At 35.6% G+C, this 15908-nt stretch overlaps 3 protein-coding genes across 6 annotated transcripts; 1 reads left to right on the top strand and 2 right to left on the bottom strand.

Moving 5' to 3' along the window:
• The first annotated feature begins 3134 nt into the window (after positions 1-3134).
• LOC118343712 (peptidyl-prolyl cis-trans isomerase FKBP19, chloroplastic-like) lies at positions 3135-7282 on the top strand. Of its 3 annotated transcripts, none has more exons than XM_035684135.1 (11): positions 3137-3342; positions 3421-3493; positions 3756-3884; positions 4748-4833; positions 4930-4980; positions 5316-5396; positions 5474-5518; positions 5923-5978; positions 6469-6544; positions 6626-6772; positions 6859-7282. In XM_035684135.1, the coding sequence occupies exons 1-10, from the start codon at positions 3271-3273 to the stop codon at positions 6719-6721; spliced, it is 765 nt and encodes a 254-aa protein (XP_035540028.1). In that variant the 5' UTR covers positions 3137-3270; the 3' UTR covers positions 6722-6772; positions 6859-7282. The 3 variants fall into 3 exon arrangements, with proteins under 3 accessions (XP_035540029.1, XP_035540028.1, XP_035540027.1); XM_035684134.1 differs by having other exon boundaries at positions 3138-3342; positions 6848-7282; XM_035684136.1 differs by lacking the exon at positions 6859-7282 and having other exon boundaries at positions 3135-3342; positions 6461-6544; positions 6626-6673.
• A 20-nt stretch (positions 7283-7302) lies between these two features.
• LOC118344169 (sterol 14-demethylase-like) lies at positions 7303-10848 on the bottom strand. 2 transcript variants are annotated; one of them, XM_035684133.1, is made up of 3 exons: positions 10643-10848; positions 9381-9881; positions 7303-8549 (listed from the first exon to the last, which is right to left on the bottom strand). In XM_035684133.1, exons 2-3 carry the CDS (start codon positions 9849-9851, stop codon positions 7551-7553), a joined length of 1470 nt encoding a protein of 489 aa, XP_035540026.1. In that variant the 5' UTR covers positions 9852-9881; positions 10643-10848; the 3' UTR covers positions 7303-7550. The 2 variants fall into 2 exon arrangements, with proteins under 2 accessions (XP_035540026.1, XP_035540025.1); XM_035684132.1 differs by lacking the exon at positions 10643-10848 and adding an exon at positions 10600-10634.
• Positions 10849-12070: 1222 nt separating this feature from the next.
• On the bottom strand, positions 12071-15719 carry LOC118344168 (mediator-associated protein 2-like). The gene is made up of 4 exons (XM_035684131.1): positions 15391-15719; positions 14941-15019; positions 14679-14762; positions 12071-12724 (listed from the first exon to the last, which is right to left on the bottom strand). The coding sequence occupies exons 1-4, from the start codon at positions 15523-15525 to the stop codon at positions 12387-12389; spliced, it is 636 nt and encodes a 211-aa protein (XP_035540024.1). The 5' UTR covers positions 15526-15719; the 3' UTR covers positions 12071-12386.
• Between the last annotated feature and the right edge of the window lie 189 nt (positions 15720-15908).

Raw genomic sequence — 15908 nt, 5'->3', positions numbered from 1 at the left:
GTAATAACACACTTCCTTCAAAACAACCTAGAATGTTAGATAGAAGCAAGTTGAGAGGTGTTTAATCACATACAATGCAATAATAATACAAGGCACTCAAAATTTCCAAGATGCTGCTGCCTTGTGTAAGAAAGGCCAACTTGCCTAGGGAAAAAAAAAAAAAGAGTTCTTGCTATTTTTATTTTTATACTAGTTAGGGCAACGTGCGCTGCACGTGTGCCCAGTTGTCTACTATTAAATACTGTGAGATGTATAATAGATAATAAAATATGACCAACTTCAGATAGAATTATCGTGTAAAGCAAATCATCATATTATCACAAGCAGCATATGAGTAAGGATTTTTGACTAATTTCCATTTTTATCTCATATTATAAACCCTAATATCAATGATTATATCCAATAGTGAGAATCTTGAATCTTGTTAGGCAGCAAACTCAAGAATTGAATGCACTTAAATGAAATGTAATATCCATAAGCAAATTAAGATTATTTTTTTTACTAAAAATAAAATATTGTTTGGTTAAGCTTACCAAAATCTCTTGTTTAAAAGGTTAATGTTTCTATAATATTAAAAAATAATATTTTAACAATATTTTATTTAACTTTTCATTTTCAATTCAACTAATCTCATCTCAATTAGGATCTAACCTATCAAAAAAAAAACTCAATATCCAAACTCACCTAATCGGCAAAAGAGCAAAAACATAAGAGAACCGAATTTGATGAGAAAAACAGGAAAAAAGTGAGAGAGAAATTGATAAGAACACTGTTCATCCCTTACTTATTTTCAAATAAAAGTCTATTTGAAAATAGATTTTATTCCAAAATTTTCATATCATATCCCATCTCTTTTTTAAACATAACTGAAATACAAAACTTTTAAAATAATCATTACAACTTTCTCAAAATTTCAAATTTCAAATAAAATATAATTTATCTTTTTAAATTTCAAAACAAAAATAATATTATAAAATTATAATCTAAGTGTCTTATAATATTTTAATTTTATAATATTTTTTATTTAACTCTTTCTCTCTTTCAATTATTTTTTATAAAATTTCATCTCATCTAACTCCCTCCAACATTATATAAATTTTCAAAGAAGGAAAAAATTAAAAATGTTCTAATATATATTAACATATTCTAGACCATATTATTTAACACTACAAATAATGTTAAATTATTACGTTAGTTCAAAGGCAGTTTAGCTCTTAATTTAAGAATGCAAACCAGATCATTTTAATTTACTTCAAAAGTTTTCATAATTCTTTTTAATATTATTAAAACAGAAACACTATAAGAAATAATAATAATGAAAAACATTAATTTATTTAACATTTTCACACTTGGCTAAATAAAATAGTAATAATGACATATTATATTTTTAAATTATTAAGAAGTTATAATTTATTTCCTTATGAAAATTTGTAATTATACTAACCAACATACTATTATTACTCTTAATAATTATAGTTGAATGCGCATGTTGTATATTTATTATTTCCAAAATAAATATATAATGTGTCAGTTTTAAAATTCAAAATGATAGTGGTAAGTATTAAATAATTTAATCATATATTTTATAAAGTCTCATCCTTTACATTTAAAAAAAGATAATGATAGGGTTACTTCCCTATTACTATCCAATTACTATTTATAGTTAATTTCAAGTTTTTTATTTTTTTTATCATTTTCTTTGAAGTATTTTTTTAACATCTTTAATCGAAAAAATTAAAAAAATATATAATTTTATTAATAATCAATTCCTTAATCATTAAATAAAATAAAATTTTTTTAAAAAAATCAAATATAAAAAGAGTAGTAAATGAATAGTAGGAGAGTAGTAACCCTATCATTTTCCTTTAAAAAAAATTAAATAAACTATAGTACATTAGAAATGATAGATTTACCTCAAATAGTGTAATTAATTTCAAGTTAATTAATAAACTATTCAATTTATCCAGAAATGAAAAAAAAAATATTTAAGTTTATTTTTTAATAAATCATTAAACAAAAATCATTAATAAAAGGAAAAAAATAATTTATACTGAAATGTAACAATTAAATTCAATATTTACATAATTTAAAATTAAAGGAAATAAAACACAATAAAATACAATAAAGACACAGCCGCTCCTATAAAAACAATTAAATTAAATTAAATTAAATTAAAATTAATTATTTAAAAAAAAAAAAAAAAAACGAGAGCCGCGGCTTGGATTTGTCGTGGCAGTTAACGGTGGCACGATAGGAGCTGATATTGGAAGGGGAGGAACGCCGGACGGAGGGGAAGAGAATGGATGGGGCGGTGTTAGCCACGCCGGATTGCGGCGGCGCACTGGAGGCTATGAAGAATCGGACGGGCCGCGGCTTGGATTCGCTCGTGGTGGTCAATGACGGCACGAAAGGGGCTGAGATTGGAAGGGAATGCACGCCGGTCGGAGAGGAAGAGAATGAGAGCGGCGGTGTCGAGTACGACGGCGTGCGACGGCGCACCGTAGCAGATGAAGAAACGGACGGGAGAGAGGGGAGGAGGGGCTCGCGCGCGGGAGAACCAGGGGTAAAATGGGAAGAATGTTAGTGGCAAAACCGTGATTTTGGAATAAAAGTAAGGGTAAAATTGAAAAAAAAAATGTTAGACGAAAATACTGTTACAAACCTCTTCGCACTTTATATATAAGTATATTATAAACACATAATATAAATTTTCCAGTTAAGATTGATATAGTTTGTGATAGGACTTTATATCGTTATCTATACATTGCTTCCATCTATTTATTACTTATAGAAAATATTTAAGAAAAAAATTAAACGGATCTTAAGATATAAAAAAAATATTTATTTTAAAAAATTATTTTTGTAAATCGTAATATCTTCTCTACCATAAATATGTAAAATCAAATAAATATTTAAAATTTTCTTATAAATCAGCTGGGAAAAAGAAAATAAAAAAAGAAATAATATTTACAATCATAAAGTATATAAGTACCGCGCACTTTTCTTAAAAAAAATAAGTAAATATAGTATAAAAAAAATTAAATTTTTAATAATAAATCGTATATATATATATATATATTATATATATAAGCGATTCGAGCTTGTATCGATAAGCGATGGGTCCACGTAGGAAGAAAGTCGAAACAATTTAAAGGTACAGCCACATCGAGTGCTCTGAGGTAGCAGTAATAGAGAAGAGAGGCTGAGGCCGTTATCTTCCCGCGAAGCCTTGCGTCCCACACCCCGTAAACTCGTCACTTTTCGTTAATTATGGCGTCAATTTCAGTGCTTGCATCTCTACAACCATCCCTGAGTTTATCTGTTTCCAAATTTTCGACTACGGTACGTCATCGTGTTGCTGTTTCTCTTCTGTTATATACGTGTGTGTGTGTTGTGTATAGCGGCCATTTGGTGTTTCAGGGATGCTGCTGCAGAACAACTACTACTGTTTCTCTTCATGAACCTCAGAAGTCTTCCCATTCGAATATATGCGGTTAGTTGTCTCACCTTTAATTTGTTCCTTCGATTAGAAATTTTTTAGTTTTCTTTTATCCCAAGTTTTTTAAAATCTTTATGCTGAGGGGTTAAATTTTCTAGCTTTCTATGCTCTGTATGCAAATGGATATTCATGAGTACATTAGATTGTGTTTATGTCAACATTTGTTGAAGTGGTGAACGAACATAATGCTTAATTCGAGTTACGATGCTATAATGCTTTGTTTCTTAAATCCCTATTGTATCTTTTTTGTGTGAAGGGAACCCTGCGGCTCATGGGCAAGTCATTGAACGACGAGGAGTGTTAATATCAGCTATTGGAATCCTTGCTGGATACTGGTGGGATGCGGCAATTGATGGGATGGCCATGGCATCTGAATTCACCGACAGTAATTCACCGTTTACCCTATTTATCTTGCTGATAACGCCCAATTTCAGTATACTCGTGCTCGTGTCTTTATTGTGTTTTACCAGCATGTCCTACGATCATATCATAATTTTTCCAAAATTAATGTCGGGTTTGGATCAATGAAGCAATGGCCTACCCTTTTGTCTTGACTTATGCCTTAGTCACGAGTAATAGATGCTAAATCAATCTGTAATTTGGATTTTCCATGATTTAATCAATCTGTAGTTTCACCTTAAAGTCAGCCCAATGATCTAATAATGATTTTTTTTTTCCAAATCCATGGTAATTCGGGACTTCCATTAATTGGATCATGTTGCTCTCATGATCAATAACTTGATAATCCGTGCCTTGATCTGCCTCTGCTGAAATAATAGGTAGTTCCTTCAGCTATGGGTTTATATGCCGTTAGTCTAGCTTGGTCATGTCTCAGAATGCTACCTCTTCCCCTCCTCCCTTTTCATATGATTTTATGGATCATTTAGAAGGTTTTGTAGCGTATATAGTTTACATTCTTCAATCTTGGATTCATAATAGTTTCTGTGACTATTTATTCTGTATGTAACCTAGGTTTGGGGGTGGAACCAGGGGCCCAGCCCCCCCAACACCCTAGTTTAAAACAACCAGGGGGTGCCTCTGGGGCCAATGGCCCCCCGGGGGTGGCCACTGGTTCCGTCTCGACCTAGGCTGATTTCCTTGCAGTGTCTATAACATATCACTTTGCTCTGTATACCAGTGTCCTATGGCCATGGACCTTAGAGTTGCCTTGATATGTTAAAAGATGATTGATATAGGGGAACGTTATAGCTCTAAATACGAACTGTCATTTCAATGCTGGGAATACAGTGCCTGCAATCAGGGGGAAGGACTATGGCAAGACTAAAATGCGGTATCCAGACTACACAGAGACAGAGTCAGGTCTTCAGTACAAGGTTACCTGTTGAAAAGTACATTATAAGGCCTTCTTGCATGTACAAGTCCAACACCATAATTTAATTATCTAGTCTAATAAAATATTAAAAATGCAGGACTTGAGAGTTGGAAATGGCCCCACACCAAAGATGGGAGAGACTGTAGTGGTAAGCCACTAATTTTGTATATTTGTTGTATCATGATGTGGAATGAATGCCCATCTAGTCACCAAATTTAAAACTAGACAAGGTGCCGACTTGCGTTGATTTGTCTCAATAAATTTGCTTTTAGATTAAGGAACATGAACTTCTTATTAAATAAGTGAATTCTTTGTTGAAGTAGTTTTATTGATCCTAGCTGAAATTTGGACACAGTCAATTTGGGAGTGGATGATGTGGCTTTATGGGAGAAAGCTCCATTCATTGAAAAATATATAGTATATATGTGTTTTATTCTCAAATTGTGTAACTCTAGCATCTCATGGGTGATAATCTTATTTTAGGTTGATTGGGATGGTTTCACCATAGGATACTATGGCCGCATATTTGAAGCCCGAAACAAGACCAAGGGTGGTTCCTTTGAGGTATGGACTCGCCCTTTAACTAGAGTTTCTATTACACTCAGTTTAAAGCACAATGATATCTAATTGTTTATATGCAGGGAAATGACAAGGACTTCTTCAAATTTAGAGTAGGATCGCATGAGGTAAGGAATACTCTTTCCCCATTTGAATGGCAAACATTGCTGTCCTTACATACTGGATGTGATAAGCTGGAAAAGTACTGTCTCCTTGAGTTGCCAATTCATTGTGTTTCGATTCATTTGTAACTACTGCCCTTGTTTAATGGCCATGCTTGTCTGCTGTCTCATGTCGGCAAACAATTAATTTTTTATTATTTGCCTTTTCTCTATTTATGGATTCATGTCATAAGCTACTGTTTATTGTTAAACTCAATTGTGTAGCTTTATAAATTGAAATTCCATATGGATGTTATCGACTATTCAGTCATTAATTGTACCGTTTTGTTTGTAACTTGTATTTTCAGAGGCACATGTTGGATATTCAAAATCGAGGCTTCTAATGGTTCTCTGGTGCTCTTGAATGGCAGGTGATACCAGCTTTCGAGGAAGCTGTTTCAGGCATGGCTCCGGGTGGTGTTAGAAGGTGCTGCATCTGGTTTTCTGAATAGCATGGCTAGCCTGATAGCTTATCTTATTCCGTGATAAGTAATTTTCAAGTAGTTTCTTAAAAAGTAGTGCACATGCCATGCATCGAGTATATTAAGAGGAGTACAACTGAAGATAAACAGTAGTTTATCCACTGTTGTGTGATCTCAAGAGCATGCCCAGGTTCCTATCCATAGTTCCTTATGGCCCATTGGTGTATACTGTCTCAAGCATTCTCTGACTACCTATGTGAACCACGAATGCATTCTATGGTTGGATTTGTTAATTTGACACTCTTTCATATTGTTTTGGGTGAAATTGTGAACTCCTGGATATTTTACTCTTTAAGTTTCTCGACCTTGATCTCTAAACTAGGATGGCTGTATTGGCACAATGTATAAATGCATATTATGTGTGGCTAGCCAAATAAGGAGAGGCTGTAAAGAAAATTGTAAGCAAATTTCACAATCTATTTGACAGTGTTGCAGGATCATAGTGCCGCCAGAATTGGGATATCCTGAGAACGATTTCAACAAGAGTGGCCCTAGACCAACAACATTCTCGGTAATATTGAAGTCCTGCTAATACTAGCATTAATACTTAATGTGAGTCCTTACAAACGTGCACTGCCAATGTGTTTCAAAGGGCCAACGAGCTTTGGATTTTGTACTGAGGAACCAAGGGCTGATAGACAAGACTCTTTTGTTTGATATTGAGCTCCTCAAAATCTTATCGAACTGATTCCCTGTCGAGGTCAGCACGTGTCACCAACGCCAAGATCTGAAAACTGAGGTTAGCTTGTATTCTGTTTTGTTCCTTAACAGAAAGTCTATATCTTTTATGTATTTGAGCCATGCTTTAATCCAGGATGCATAAAGATTATGACCTGGCAGAGAGACATGGAACATCATCACCTTGATGATAATGAATGTGAGCTTCTATTGGTTTTATATTAGCACTGGCCCTTGACCGGTGGATAGAGAGATCTATTTTTTATATTTACCTTTTATTCCTTTTGTTGGGAATTGGGATATAAATATTATGGCAAGTAGCTTCGATTGGTTTTGTTACCACTTGTCATTGCCCAGCAAAGTAAGAAAGGCTACTAGCCGGCCCTTGTAATTAGAATTTTTGTTTCAAGATTCGGTTGTACTATCATATCATTATCATTGTAACTACATGCGAGTGGAGAAAGGCTGAACTCCATTTTTGCGGAATGAATTAGCATTGGAATTGGACCCAAATTTGACTCGAGCATTAGCATCTTTGCTTTTTGCTTAAATGCTGGAACCAACATTCAAAGATAAAAGCTTCTCTCTGTGTTGATGGTGAAAAGCGTGCTGCTTGATCAAATTTAGAACTCAAACAAGACCAAAGCATCATTAGAAGCTACATAAGTCACCATAAAATACATGAAACTAACGAAGGTCACAATTCAACAATCGAGAGAAAGACCTCTCTAGAAACACAGATAAATGAAACTTCGACTTGAGGGAGTAGATGCATACAGGATGCTGCAATAAAATCCCAAAGATCGAGTAATTAATTTAGACTTGCCGGTCACCTTAGATTAATTGACACAAAGCTTCCGCCGCTTGTAACGTACCATAACCTTTCCCTTCACACCCACAACCATGGCATTCCAATCAATCTCAGGAAAAGGTGACACAAGCTCCAACTCAAAATTCCTTAGCAAATTGCTCCATATTGCCTTTATTTGCAGGTATGCAAAAGGCTCACCAAGGCAACCATGCCTGCCACCTCCAAATGAAATATATGAGAATGCCCCTGCAGCCTTGTCCTCTTCTCTCCCAATGGCAAATCTGTCAGGATCATACCTGTCTGGATCCTTATAAATATGAGGAAGGCGGTTTGCAAAAGCTGGTGATGTGGCAACTATGTGGCCCTTTGGGATGTCATATTCTTTACCATCTCGGGTTGTCACACTAAAATCACTATGTGAGCTACGTAGCAGCAAAATCAGCGGGGGGTGGAGCCTTAAGGCTTCCTTAATGCACCGATACAGGACGTCCATCTCAGACAAGATATCATGATCAACCTTATTCCCATGCTTTCCCATCAGGTTCTTCTGCTCTTCCAATACAGCGGATAGGTACTCCTTGTGACGGAGGAGATACGCCCCAGTCCAAGTGGAGGTGATGGAACTGGTGTGCTGACCAGCAAATAGAGCAGCAATCAACAGACCAGTGATCTCTGCCTCAGTTGTCGGGCGGCCATCTTTATATTTTGAGTCAATGAAGCACTGCAGCATGTCATTTTCAGACTTGCCAGCACATTTGCGGGAGGCTATGATTTTTGCAAAGATTTCTGCAAGCTTCTTGCGGGCCCGGTCACGGCGTCGGTGAGCAGGAATGGGCAGGTATGGGAAGATAACACTGATAGGAAGCATTCCATTGTCAAGGTCATGGAACAAGGCAGAAACGTCATCAAAGAGCTTATCGCGAACTTCTCGGCCCAAGAGACATCTACTGGCTGTCAAAATGATCAGATGCTCCAGTTCATACTTTATATCCACCTCACCACTGTCTCCCCATTTTGAGAAGTAGTCCTGCTCAGTGCCAGAGTGAAAAAGAATTAGGACCCTGAAGTGATCAATCCTACAAGGTAAGGAATAATGCCAAATCTAATAAAACAAAGAACCTCACTTCTGTAAACTACTCAAATTAGGGAAAGCACCGAATGACTGGGCTGAAACTAGGGAAAATTAGAAGCAGAATTCATAGTATGACCGGTCACTTTAAGCCTGTAAATTCTTTTATTTTGCAAATTAAGGACACCTACGCAGCATAAGTACTCACACAATAGTGTAGGCATTGTCTATCTACTTTACTATGCTGATGCTTATTTTGCATTAGTTTCCTACATAAAAGTACGCATCTCTTTTCACTAAAAAATACCCTTAACCACTTTGGGTGAATAACTCCCTTTGACAGGGATCTATGATCCATCTGCGAGTTTGGATCCTCAGAAGACTTCAACAACGGCATAATTGATATGTATAGCCATTAAGAATGAGAACACTTCCTTTTTCTGGAAGAAAAATAAACATCGCAAGGAGCACAAAGTATTTGCAGTTGAGGTCTTAACAAAGTTGCCGTAAAGTTTTCTCAACTACATCAATTACTGGGCACCTGTACTTGAATATTGTTCTTTCATCTCCCCAATCTCAACGGATGGCACACTAGCTTTCCATTATAGAACAATTTCAAAGAAAATTGCCTCAGGCCTCATCACATCCCAAATAAATTACACCTTACCAAACAAAATGGAACCCTTGGATCTTCCTATTTGATATATATATTTATATATATATATATATTACCCCTAACATGTGGAAGAAAAGTAACAGAAATCCATCATATTCGACCCAAACACCTACCTCAGCTTCTGCAACCATCTGATCCACATATCCCTTCAGTTTATTCACTCTCAGGGACTCTGTGAAGAACCGAAACTGCTCTTGCCGCACTGAGTAATCGACATCAAACACTACTCCAGGACCAAAAGTTGGCACATTGAACTGGTACACCTCCTGCTGGCTAAGATCAGACTCGGAGGCTTTAAAGAAGTGTGCGGAAACCTCGGGACCGATAAAGAAAGTAATCTTCTTGTTAACCAGAGTCGATGTGAATACACTTCCAAGCTTTGGGTACTCCTCCCTCAGCATCAGAATAGGACCTTTCATGAAGCGGATAAGCCCACCGATCACAGGCCATGACTTAACAACTGGAGGTAGACGTTTTCTTGATCTAGGTACTATAAGCGCAGAAATAAGCTTTGCCACCACTAGAGTGGCCACAATGAGAAGACCCATATTGAACAACTTGTTATCCACTTCCATCCTAAACATCAGTGGCAAAATTATCTTGCAGAGATTCAACTGAAAATCCAAACACAAATTTGGAGGAATGTTAACCAATCAACGTACTGCAAACTCTAATTTCAAACACATACTACTACATGAACAAAGAGGACTTTCGAAAAAATTTTGTTTTGATCGCCTTGTTTGGATAGTGAAAATATTTTATCTCATCTTATTATTATAATTTTTTTAAATTCTCACACAAATTATAATAAACAATTCAAAATTTTCAAATTACAAAATAATAATAATATTAAAAAAATAATATTATAATAATATTTTATTCAACTTTTATTTAAAAACATCTCATTTAATCTCCCTACTCCCTATGTTTCTTTACAAGAAATTGTAAACGCAAAGAATCTTATCTTAAGAGTGAACGAAATACCATCGCCTCAGGTGGCTAGTCTCATTCCTACTAATACATATTCAACTATTTCAATATTGAGAAATCCATTGCATAGGAAAGATGGGAAAAGTAATGATTTTAGTACTAAAAAATGCAGAACACACGTTATCAGATTTAAAACAAAGGCCAATATTTCAACGATAGGAAACTTAGAAAGCTCTAATATTTTCTTCTCTTTTTCCCCTCACATTTCTCTGCAACCAAACAGAAAGCAAGATAAAATCAAGGCCATGACTAGATTTAAGAGAAACAGAGGCAACGAAATATAGAGAGACAAATAGAGTAGCAAAAAATGATAGAAGTAAACAAAGTTATCATTGGACATACCACAGAGATTACAGTAAAAATAGTGTAATTAGAGATTGCGTACCTAATTTCCGAGAGTAATGTAGAAGATAAGGAGAGGGAGAGAGGTCAGAAGGTAACGTGGAATTGAGAGAGAGAGAGGTAGGAGTGATTAGGCTAATCTAATAGAAAAAGGCTACTTTAGTAACCTTAGAGTAGCCCCACTCTAATAACTTACTTTCGTATCATCGTTACAAAGGGAAGAAAGGTTGGGTTTCTGTAAAGTGTGTGACTGTGAGTAGTCTGTGACAGAGCCGAGCCGTACGTAGATGGGACTTGTTAGAGCTGGGCTCAGTAACCTAACCCGGGTTAACTTTACTTTAGTTGTGGGCCCGTCCGGCTGTCAAAGAAAGGTATCTTTGTCGCAAACGTGCTGTGACGTGGCTGGTGGAGTTTTTTTGAGTAATTTTAATTTATTTTTAAAAAATTAATTTTTTTATATAAATCTTATATTTTATTTATTTTTTTAAAAATAATTATATAAAATTGTACCATTTATAATTACAAATATATTTTATCTTCTTTTTATTTTTCTGACCACGTGGCAAAATTGGGTTAAATAGTAGAACAAAACACGGCTTGATTAGAAAAAAAATAATATTTATAATTATAAAATGAGTAAACGTCATATAATTTTTTTATAAAAAATAAATAATTACGATATTCATATAAAATAAAATTAATTTTTTAATAATAAATTTTATTTTTTTAATAATAAATTTTACTTTTTTAAAAATAATTATATAATACTTACACATTCTATAATTATACTTAATTATTAATATCCGAACAAGGCCTTTGCCGCAGTCCACAAATGGAAGCTCCAACCCATCCGAGTTTCAGCTAGGAAGCAAGCAGCAAGCTCATGTCTTACCCTTTTTTTTCACTTCTTATTTTTATCCTCTCTTTTTGTGGAGTAACTTTTCTGGAAGAATTAGGGTTTTTTCTATTGTTTCTTTTATAATATGCTACAGAATCTCACCGATGCATGTAATTTTTTTTTTTTTTCAAACATTTTTTAAACACCTTAAATATTTTTTTAAAAAGAGAAAATTTACAAAATCATTTAAAAGACATTTTCTTAACTATTAAAAAAAAGGGTATAATAGATACCCACTCTGGTGGATATTCTCGGTAGGACAAGGATTTTCTTTAATAAAACTGTACGCAACATCAGAAAGTGGTACATACGAGTAAAACCAACCATTGGAGAAGAATTATCGAGGTAAAGAAAGATAAATGAACCAGTGTCAAACATGTTGAGAGTAGGGTATTTCTACGTCATGAATTTATAATGACGATGATTGTGATAACACTAATGAGTTGTTTTTTCCACCACCTGAACTGCCGAAATAACTTCACGTCGCACGTGAAAAGTAATACCAGACATGATGGGCTCTTTTCTGTTCTTCCTATTACAGGATTTTGGAATCCCATGTCGACGACAGCTATAAATGTCAAATTATAGTTCCAGTGCATAACATGAGCCAAAAATCAAACGGCAGAAAATATCTAGTTTTTCTTTCATCAGCTCTCTCTGCAATTTTCTCAATGATTCCGGAACTCCCATTCCAAGACTACAAAATGAACTAGAAAATTTGTAAATCATGAATGCCAGTGAGGCATTGATGATTTATTAGCACGTTCACTTGCCAAAAAACGAAAACTCATTTTGCATATTTGAAGATAAATCATTAATGAAGGCGACAAGGAGGGCACCTTGCTCTTCATTTTCGACTATCTTCTTTCATTTATTTTAAACAGGACCCTTATGAAGTAACTGCACTATGACCTCGCTCTGAGTCTCGAGTAGAACGCTCTGCAGACCCAGTAGAATCACGCGCACGTCTTCTTTTAAGAGGCTTTGATGGCTCCCCTTCTTCAGATAAGCAACTTCTCCGTCTGCTATTGTGTGTGGAACCCGAATATCCACTTGTCGATTGTGAGTTTCTAAGCAGGGTACTTTGTGTAGAAAATTGACGGGATGAATTTGTCAGTGAAATTCCCCTAGATTTCTGAAAATGTCTCAAGTTACTGGAAATGGGTTTTTGACTTTCATTAGGATCTGGATAATGGACAAGGGAAACCAGCCGTGAAATCTTCCCAACTGCCAACACATGAACTATATCATGGGAGTGCTCAAAAGCTCATTATCAATGACAACACTAACAATATCGCTAACAATGACAATAATTATTAAAACAATCGAACAAAAGATCGCGTCAAACAAACATAATTACTCTCAATCTATGATGGGTAAACTGACAGCCAGATGAAAGATATAAAACTAGATGTTGACGACAAAACCTCACAGGATCAAATCAAAGTTTTAAATTTCGTACCGTACTAGCCGGTACGGCCGAAATTTTTCGTTTCGGCCGTCTGGCCGGTACAGGTACTATATGTGTTCCGTACCGGCCAAAATACCGGCCGTTTCGGCCTAAATTTCGGCCTGTGTTTTTTTTTTTTTTTTTTCGTTTTTTCAAATTACAAATTTATTTTTTAACTCCTAATTCAGACTAGACTATTTATAATTTATATATATATATGTATTTATATATAATTTATTTATATATAGACTATTATTTTGAAATATAATTTTTATATATATTTATATATATAATTTATTTATATATCGACTATCCCGAAACGTTATCCCGAAACGCTATCCCAAAACGGTACCGGTACCGAAATATTTCGTTCCAGTACCTTGACCGGTACGTCGTCCGGTACGGTATTCAAAACATTGGATCAAACACCAAGAAACAATTATTCAATGTGATAAGCATATAGAAATTCCTTGTCATGCATGCATGCATGCTGGTGGGTGAACCTCGCCCACACCTCCACGCTAGCCTCGCCATGCATGGATGGGCAAGCCAAGAGCACCACACTAACCTTGGTGTAACGCCTCAAGGGAGGCCCAAACCACTGGGCCTATACTTCAAAAGGACTGACTAGTCAATGATACAATTGAAGCATTGGAACCATTATAAAGAGCATGAACTTCTCATTCTCAAGCAATGTGAGATCTCATACAACATCTACCCTTATAAGTCAGTATGAGATATCACAATCTTCCTCTCTTAAATAACTGACGTCCTCGTTAGTCCATTCCGTCGTAAGTGGCACGGCTCAAGTCCCACATTTCTAGTCAGGATAGGCTCTTATACCATTTATATAAAGCCCCAAGGGAGTCCTAAGCCACAAGGGAGGCTCAAGCCACATTTGAGCTTATATTCCGAAATAACTTGTCAATGATTCAATTGGAGTCTCATTGAAACTATTATAAAGAGCATGAACTTCTCATTCCCAAACAATGTGAGATCCCATACACCATTTACCCTTATCAGTTAATATAAGGTATCACACTTGACGTGCCCATTGGGGCGCGCTGCCACCTAGGAGTGCCCATGCATGCGGGGGCGTGCCTATGGGTGGTGGTGTGGCCAAGGCTAGCGTGGTGCCCTTGGCATGCCCATGCATGCACAACGAGGCTAGCATGGGGGTGTGGCTGAGGCTCACCCAATTTTAAAGACCTCATAATCAAAATAGATGCCAAAAAAAATTAGACTATGATATTCCTACCCAGCACTTCCTTTCCTCTTCTATGACCTTCAATGCTAACTTAAACCGTCAGGCAAAACGAAGCAAACCAAGTCCCGACTGGAACATGACAGGCGACCTCATGTTAAATCTCTATGCAGTTTTTTTAAAAAAAAGTACCAAATTAAGTGATTGAAGCTCATTTATATTCAGCAAACATATTTTTTTTTTACAAGTAATCTAAGTGTATTAATAAAAGAATAGGCAAAGCCATGTGTAGTACAACGGATGCCCTAGCTACGTAGGGATATTAGATACAAGGAAGTCATGGAAATCTTGTCCATTAAAATTAACGGAAGAGGCCCAAGTACAAAGGGTTATATCAGCAAACATATGATAGACATGTAGAAACTACTGGTGCAACTTAATTCATATGGCTTAACTTTGGATGAATCTCAAAAGATATGAGAAAGATGCAGAAAAAATGGAATAAGGAAACCTATTTGCATGCATACCAATTTTTGACTCTGATTCAGAGGAAAGAAAAACTGTTGCATTTGACTCTTGAGCCGCAAAGCTAACAAGATCAAAAACTTTTCCTGCACAGTGCACAAAAATGAATCAAAATAATTCCAAACACATATGCTGCAAGCAGTAAAAGCATATCTAACGGAAGCTACAATAGATGCTAAGAATGGAATTAACACAACAAAACTGATTGCTGAGACTGGAGTACCCCGCCCCATCTTGGTGCCACTATCAAAGACTTATATTTACCAGATGAATCCTCAAAACTGCCCAACTTTCCATCATGATGAAGTTTGAGTGACAGTTCTTGCCCATCCAATCCAGGAAGCTGCAATAGCCATATATCAATTGATAAAGTCACTGCCTAGACATATTGATTTCAATGCTATGAAAGTCAAACCCAGACAACCAATTCATGTTCTACTTGAGCTGCCTTATTCAAAACAGTTAATTTGAAAAATAATAATAAATAAAAACAAATTGGAATTGATGGCATTGGCCCATCAAACCAAGTTGTACAAACATTCACATCAAATACAAGTAACTCTTTGAAGTGTGACAAAATTACAACATTGATGTACGGTATTACAGCATGCAAACAACCTTGCATCATGCTTTTTTTAATTCCTCTTTTTACTTCAACCTTGATATAAACAAAATTCTCCGGAATCCCTGTGGAGTCCAAAGACTAAAACTTACTTCTTTACTATTAGGCCACTGAATGAGCCAAAGTTCTTTGGAGTCCGTCGAACTAGGGTCGATAAGTGGTTCCTTGGCAGCCTCCACTTGAAACTCTGGAGGAGGTTTGTAACCTAGTTCATTGTCAGAATCCATTCCCTCAATCTCCAACTCAAAAAAAAACCCCAAACTGTATTTCCAAACAGTAAAGCAACTATCAGAGTTAGATAAGAAATAACAAAAAACACAAACCCACGCCAATAATTTTGTCAAACACCTTTTTATCAATCCCAACTTAAATCAATTTCACAAAAGATCAGCCCTTTGGGTCGCCAAGAACCCATATATATGTTTTGATTTTCTAATTCCCAAACAAAAAAGGGGAAAAATCAATAAACGCAATATCTCACCCCCACTACATCGTCTAGTGTAATGTTGAGGAGAGTGTCTCATTTTCTAAAACCCAGAGAAAGGATAATATTCTTATTTTTACAAAGAGAAAGAATAATGTCATAAGAAGATATATCTTCCCTCCCCTC

Source organism: Juglans regia, chromosome 13 (assembly GCF_001411555.2).
Source record: "Juglans regia cultivar Chandler chromosome 13, Walnut 2.0, whole genome shotgun sequence".
In the NCBI taxonomy this organism is placed as follows: Eukaryota; Viridiplantae; Streptophyta; class Magnoliopsida; order Fagales; family Juglandaceae; genus Juglans; species Juglans regia.
Note: the sequence above shows the minus strand (reverse complement) of the source record. Positions and strands in the feature narration are given on the sequence as shown.